General features: G+C 40.9%; 1 protein-coding gene across 1 annotated transcript; it reads left to right on the forward strand.

Moving 5' to 3' along the window:
• The first annotated feature begins 937 nt into the window (after window positions 1–937).
• Window positions 938–1,891, forward strand: LOC102663973 (uncharacterized). The gene has a single exon (XM_006574002.3). It carries the CDS (start codon window positions 938–940, stop codon window positions 1,889–1,891), a length of 954 nt encoding a protein of 317 aa, XP_006574065.1.
• The last annotated feature ends 6,162 nt before the right edge of the window (window positions 1,892–8,053 follow it).

The following is an 8,053-nucleotide window of genomic DNA, read 5'->3' on the forward strand; positions in this document are numbered from 1 at the left end:
ACTGCACAACGCGACGAAGCTCATAAACCGACCACCTCAAAAATAAAATAAAACACAGACAGAGCAATGAGCTGTCGCCGCGTGTCAAAACTGCACTGGAAATGTGTTAAGTGAACCTAACCACCACAAATTTTAAGTCAGACAAGACCTGTTCCTGCGAGCGGGACCCACCTTCGCGTTTTGGGCATCTGGTGACTCAGCCATCCCAATCTTTTCTTGCTCCAAAAAGCCTGCTCTCCTTTTTCTTACATGGCCCAATTATTCTCTCCAACCACATTATTTTATTTTGTAGCAAAGCTGGAAATATAATCTTCGTTACAATTTTTTATAAGTATTATTTTTTTAAAATTCTCTTATTTCTTTATAGAATATATTAAATTAAAAATAAAACGCAGAGCAATTAATTAAATATTATGAGATTTAAAATTAGTTTTAATATATTTATTATTTTTTAAAATTTGTGGAAATTTATAAAGTATATTAGTTTTACAACTTATTTAATAAACTTCCGCCATAATTTTATAATTTTAAAAGATGTTAAAAGATACATAAAAGAATATAAAAAAGTGTTAGAAAGACCATGTTAAATAATGTGGTACTAAATCATTAAAAAAGTTGTGTTACTAATATTTTCTTATTTTATTTTTGTGTTTAAATATCCTTTTATCCTTGTAAAAAAAATTATACCAAAAAAAATCCTTTTATCGCCACAATTAAGATTGTTTTCTTCCGATTTTTTATTTTTTTTGTAAAGGGAGAGATAATTAATTTAACTAATTAAAATTGGTTAACCGAATAATTAATACTATTTAAAAATAGAAAAACCCTTTATTTAAATTCAGCAGCTCACAGCTCATTTCCTTCTGTTTTTTCCCTATAAATCACTCCCCTTGTCCCCTCGAACTTTCTCTCTTCGGGTTCTCGTCAAAACGCAAAGATGCAAGTTCCATTGATCGACATCGACAGAATCAACGATCTCCAAGTGGGTCTGAACTCTCTGCAGAACCCATCCTTCCCAATCCCTTCTCAGATCACAACCTCCCTCGCTTACAATTTCTGCAAATGGGGCGCAGTCATTCTCGCCCTTGTCGCCACCTTCGGCAGCATCATCAACAGAGTCACTATCTTCATCATCCGCTTCCGCGCCAAAGCCCCTTCTCTCCCATCCCTAACCCTAAACGACGACAATTTTTACACCTCCTCCTCCTCTGACGACGACGACGACGACGATAACGACGACGACCTAACCTACTCCTCTTCCGAGCCCGAAGACGAGCCCTCCGCGTCTTCCAGTTTCATCCGTTTGGACGACTATTTCCGACTCAGAGGAACCGATAATAATAATAATAATAACCTAGACGACGAGTTTCAGACTCAAAACGGCACGCACAAACGATGTCGTAGCATCGGGGATATTTTCTCCCTCTCGGAACTAGCCAACAGCAAGAGCGTGGTGAAGCTCTGGGACACCATAGGCTTCGGCCTGGGCTTGGACTTCGATGATTACGATGGTTACTACGTTGGTAACGCGGCGGTTCCGACGAGCTCCACCGCGTCTCCCTCGGTGGTTGTCTCGGCGGGGGAAGGCGCGTGCGGGAATCTGGCGCTGGAGATCTGGGACACGCGGCTGCGGCGGCGGAAGCCCACGGTGGTGGCGGAGTGGGGTCCCACCGTGGGAAAGACCCTGCGCGTGGAATCTGGTGGCGTCCAGAAGGTCTACGTCAGAGATGACGGGCGTTACGGCGTGACGGTCGGGGATATGAGAAAGGTCAGCACGCCGTTAGAGAGCGTAACGGAATCTGACGCGGATACTTGGTGGGATGCGGACGCTATTGTTGTTTCGGACGAGTCTTTTGGCGAACAGCAATCAATGTTGCAACAACCAACTTGAATAATAATTGCAGTTCCTTTTTCGGTGCTGGAAATATAATTATAATAATCGAAAAAAAAATAAGGCGCCACCATCCGAGATTTTCTCAAGAGAAATTGTTTATTTGTATTATTATTCAATTTAAAATTTATACATTGTATATTCATTAATTAGTTCTTTCATTATGTGTACATATCATGCGTGTGGTCGGAAATAAGCGATCTTAATTCTAGGAAATGTAGTGCAAGAATGGTAGTTAAATTAATTATTGATTGCTTCCTTATAATGAAAGTTTCGTAGCTGGCTTTTCAAAGATTTAATTCTAGTGTAGTGCAAGAATGAACAATATAATCATTTATGTATTGTTAATATATTTAGAAAAAGGCATGGAAATCCATTACTTTGACTTGTTATTAATGAGAATTTGTTAATGTGTTGAAAATTTGACAATAAGAAGTTGCCTAGCATGCTAACTTTTCAAAATATGAATGGACAAAGGTGTTTCATGCTTGATTGGTCATAGGTCATAGGCATAGGTCACGGCAAAACGTAGAAGTGGAATTTTAAATGCGAAAGAAGAGTGTCAAACTAAATATTAAAGTAACATAAAGCTTGTGTTTGAGTTAAAAATTATCAACTTATAAAAATAAAAACAATCAAGGATACATTGACCCATCCAATATGCAATTCACATGGGAATGAATTAATTTGTTAAAATAGCATTGAGATAAATGGAGTTTGATAAAACTAGTTTATAAGGTAACTCAGAGTTTATAAATGATAAGAGTTTGTCATACCCTAATTTCGTCTAGGAATTATCGTTCATTGATCTTTTGGTCCTTGCTAGTCGACTTACGGTGTTGAACGCTAGTTACAGTGCGAAACTGATTGTCATTCAGTGTTTTGATTAAGAATGCGAAAAATACAAAAAAAAGGGGCAAAAGGGTCTTTTCCTTGGTTTTCCTAGACCCTAGCTCGCCCAGGCTAGCCTCTGGCTCGCCTGGGCCACCAAATAGCTTCATGGTGAAAAAACCAGCTCACCTGGGCGAGCTCACTGCTTCAGGGTTAAGTTTCAGCTCGCCTGGGCGAGCTGCAACTGTCCCAAAGTAACCATTTGCCTATAAATAGACATCCTATGGGTGTTTTAAAGGTTCCAAGGTTCAAAAGTGGAGAGAATTGAGAGAAGAAGGAAAGAAGAAGAAACGAAGCTGAGGCACTACCGAATCGGGACTGTGATCGTCCCCACGTTGTTTCTTGTTCGGTGTTCTTCGCACCAGTCGGTTAGTTTTATTTTTAGGGATTGAATGTGATCTATGTACCCTTAGGGGTCCCCCTTTGTTGTTTTGTGCATATTCATCTTCTCCATCTATTATCGACAATCTCTTTTTCTTTGTAAAGTTCAATCTTAACCGATCACTAGTGTAGTAAAATTGTCTTTAAAAAGATTGAAAATCAATAAATGAAACCAAGATAAAACCAACTCATAGCTAACTTCCTTTTATCAAATATCACTTGAGATCGTTTCTGTTAGTGCTTAGCTTTACTGAGCTTTAAAAGATTGGCTAAAATTTTGTTAAAACATAAGCACTTAGACAATGAAGGAAAGCTGGAGTTGCTGCACATGCTGTCTAACATTATGTCAAGGAATTAGATCGGGCTGCACAATGCACAAGGCAAGATAAAATGTCAAATGAAGAATTGAAGCTGCAGGATCCACGATGTCGGATACAATGTCCAGGACATCCTGCCCGAAAATACTGGACACATAAATCTGTTATATCTTTAACAGATTAATGTGCAGTTAGCAACAGATTTGGCGATCTATCTTTAGGAACGAATTAAAAGATAATTAAAGTTCGAATTACAAACTTGAATAGTTCGTTCAGGGATTAAAGATTAAAGATAAAAACTAAAAGATCAAACTTTATCTTTTAGATCTTTAAGTGCAGATTTTCAGGAGAATGATAGATCTTATCCAGCGCAAGTTGTTGCAGCCCAGATACGCACACTGCTATATAAACATGAAGGCTGCACGAGTTTTCCACCAAGTCCGGGATTGAAGAGTTATTTTGTGAGTTTTGGGACTTGAGTGTTTTGTGAGCCACCTTGATGCTACCCTAACATCAAGTGTTGGACCTGAGTGTGTAGAGTTGATCTCTTTTGTTCAGAGAGCAATCTCTGGTGTATATTTGATTTATTTGTAAACACGGGAGAGTGATTGAGAGGGAGTGAGAGGGGTTCTCATATCTAAGAGTGGCTCTTAGGTAGAGGTTGCACGGGTAGTGGTTAGGTGAGAAGGTTGTAAACAGTGGCTGTTAGATCTTCGAACTAACACTATTTTAGTGGATTTCCTCCCTGGCTTGGTAGCCCCCAGATGTAGGTGACGTTGCACCGAACTGGGTTAACAATTCTCTTGTGTTATTTACTTGCTTAATCTGTTCATACAGTCAAATATAATCTGCATGTTCTGAAACGTGATGTCGTGACATCCGGTACGACATCTGACCTCAGTATCAGAATTTCAATTGGTATCAGAGCGGGCACTCTAAATCACTGAGTGAGATCTAGGGAGATAAATTCTGATGAACATGGAGAAAGAAGGAGGACCAGTGAACAGACCACCGATTCTGGATGGAACCAACTATGAATACTGGAAAGCAAGGATGGTGGCCTTCCTCAAATCACTGGATAGCAGAACCTGGAAAGCTGTCATCAAAGGCTGGGAACATCCCAAGATGCTGGACACAGAAGGAAAGCCCACAAATGAATTGAAGCCAGAAGAAGACTGGACAAAAGAAGAAGACGAATTGGCACTTGGAAACTCCAAAGCCTTGAATGCTCTATTCAATGGAGTTGACAAGAATATCTTCAGACTGATCAACACATGCACAGTGGCCAAGGATGCATGGGAGATCCTGAAAACCACTCATGAAGGAACCTCCAAAGTGAAGATGTCCAGATTGCAACTATTGGCTACAAAATTCGAAAATCTGAAGATGAAGGAGGAAGAGTGTATTCATGACTTCCACATGAACATTCTTGAAATTGCCAATGCTTGCACTGCCTTGGGAGAAAGGATGACAGATGAAAAGCTGGTGAGAAAGATCCTCAGATCTTTGCCTAAGAGATTTGACATGAAAGTCACTGCAATAGAGGAGGCCCAAGACATTTGCAACATGAGAGTAGATGAACTCATTGGTTCCCTTCAAACCTTTGAGCTAGGACTCTCGGATAGGACTGAAAAGAAGAGCAAGAATCTGGCGTTCGTGTCCAATGATGAAGGAGAAGAAGATGAGTATGACCTGGATACTGATGAAGGGCTGACTAACGCAGTTGTGCTCCTTGGAAAACAGTTCAACAAAGTGCTGAACAGAATGGACAGGAGGCAGAAACCACATGTCCGGAACATCCCTTTCGACATCAGGAAAGGTAGTGAATACCAGAAAAGGTCAGATGAAAAGCCCAGTCACAGCAAAGGAATTCAATGCCGTGGGTGTGAAGGCTATGGACACATCAAAGCTGAATGTCCCACTCATCTCAAGAAGCAGAGGAAAGGACTTTCTGTATGTCGGTCTGATGATACAGAGAGTGAACAAGAAAGTGATTCTGACAGAGATGTGAATGCACTCACTGGGAGATTTGAATCTGCTGAAGATTCAAGTGATACAGATAGTGAAATCACTTTTGATGAGCTTGCTATATCCTATAGAGAACTATGCATCAAAAGTGAGAAGATTCTTCAGCAAGAAGCACAACTGAAGAAGGTCATTGCAAATCTGGAGGCTGAGAAGGAGGCACATGAAGAGGAAATCTCTGAGCTTAAAGGAGAAGTTGGTTTTCTGAACTCTAAACTGGAAAACATGACAAAATCAATAAAGATGCTGAATAAAGGATCAGATATGCTTGATGAGGTGCTACAGCTTGGGAAGAATGTTGGAAACCAGAGAGGACTCGGGTTTAATCATAAATCTGCTGGCAGAATAACCATGACAGAATTTGTTCCTGCCAAAAACAGCACTGGAGCCACGATGTCACAACATCGGTCTCGACATCATGGAACGCAGCAGAAAAAGAGCAAAAGAAAGAAGTGGAGGTGTCACTACTGTGGCAAGTATGGTCACATAAAGCCCTTTTGCTATCATCTACATGGCCATCCACATCATGGAACTCAAAGTAGCAGCAGCAGAAGGAAGATGATGTGGGTTCCAAAACACAAGATTGTCAGTCTTGTTGTTCATACTTCACTTAGAGCATCAGCTAAGGAAGATTGGTACCTAGATAGCGGCTGTTCCAGACACATGACAGGAGTTAAAGAATTCCTGGTGAACATTGAACCCTGCTCCACTAGCTATGTGACATTTGGAGATGGCTCTAAAGGAAAGATCACTGGAATGGGAAAGCTAGTCCATGATGGACTTCCTAGTCTGAACAAAGTACTGCTGGTGAAGGGACTGACTGCAAACTTGATCAGCATCAGTCAGTTGTGTGATGAAGGATTCAATGTAAACTTCACAAAGTCAGAATGCTTGGTGACAAATGAGAAGAGTGAAGTTCTAATAAAGGGCAGCAGATCAAAGGACAACTGTTACCTATGGACACCTCAAGAAACTAGTTACTCCTCCACATGTCTATCCTCCAAAGAAGATGAAGTCAAAATATGGCATCAAAGATTTGGACATCTGCACTTAAGAGGCATGAAGAAAATCATTGACAAAGGTGCTGTTAGAGGCATTCCCAATCTGAAAATAGAAGAAGGCAGAATCTGTGGTGAATGTCAGATTGGAAAGCAAGTCAAGATGTCCCACCAGAAGCTTCAACATCAGACCACTTCCAGGGTGCTGGAACTACTTCACATGGACTTGATGAGGCCTATGCAAGTTGAAAGCCTTGGAGGAAAGAGGTATGCCTATGTTGTTGTGGATGATTTCTCCAGATTTACCTGGGTCAACTTTATCAGAGAGAAATCAGACACCTTTGAAGTATTCAAGGAGTTGAGTCTAAGACTTCAAAGAGAAAAAGACTGTGTCATCAAGAGAATCAGGAGTGACCATGGCAGAGAGTTTGAAAACAGCAAGTTTACTGAATTCTGCACATCTGAAGGCATCACTCATGAGTTCTCTGCAGCCATTACACCACAACAAAATGGCATAGTTGAAAGGAAAAACAGGACTTTGCAAGAAGCTGCTAGGGTCATGCTTCATGCCAAAGAACTTCCCTATAATCTCTGGGCTGAAGCCATGAACACAGCATGCTATATCCACAACAGAGTCACACTTAGAAGAGGGACTCCAACCACACTGTATGAAATCTGGAAAGGGAGGAAGCCAACTGTCAAGCACTTCCATATCTTTGGAAGTCCATGTTACATTTTGGCAGATAGAGAGCAAAGGAGAAAGATGGATCCCAAGAGTGATGCAGGAATATTCTTGGGATACTCTACAAACAGCAGAGCATATAGAGTATTCAATTCCAGAACCAGAACTGTGATGGAATCCATCAATGTGGTTGTTGATGATCTAACTCCAGCAAGAAAGAAGGATGTCGAAGAAGATGTCAGAACATCGGGAGACGATGTAGCAGATACAGCCAAAAGTGCAGAAAATGCAGAAAACTCTGATTCTGCTACAGATGAACCAAACATCAATCAACCTGACAAGAGTCCCTCCATTAGAATCCAGAAGATGCACCCCAAGGAGCTGATTATAGGAGATCCAAACAGAGGAGTCACTACAAGATCAAGGGAGATTGAGATTGTCTCCAATTCATGCTTTGTCTCCAAAACTGAGCCAAAGAATGTGAAAGAGGCACTGACTGATGAGTTCTGGATCAATGCTATGCAAGAAGAATTGGGGCAATTCAAAAGGAATGAAGTTTGGGAGCTAGTTCCTAGACCCGAGGGAACTAATGTGATTGGCACCAAGTGGATCTTCAAGAACAAAACCAATGAAGAAGGTGTTATAACCAGAAACAAGGCCAGACTTGTTGCTCAAGGCTACACTCAGATTGAAGGTGTAGACTTTGATGAAACTTTCGCTCCTGTTGCTAGACTTGAGTCCATCAGATTGTTACTTGGTGTAGCTTGCATCCTCAAATTCAAGCTGTACCAGATGGATGTGAAGAGCGCGTTTCTGAATGGATACTTGAATGAAGAAGTCTATGTGGAGCAGCCAAAGGGATTTGTAG

Source organism: Glycine max, chromosome 1 (assembly GCF_000004515.6).
Source record: "Glycine max cultivar Williams 82 chromosome 1, Glycine_max_v4.0, whole genome shotgun sequence".
Lineage (NCBI taxonomy): Eukaryota > Viridiplantae > Streptophyta > Magnoliopsida > Fabales > Fabaceae > Glycine > Glycine max.

Excerpts from the sequence above, each read along its gene's own strand:
- LOC102663973 (XM_006574002.3), top strand. The coding sequence starts at position 938 with ATGCAAGTTCCATTGATCGACATCGACAGAATCAACGATCTCCAAGTG.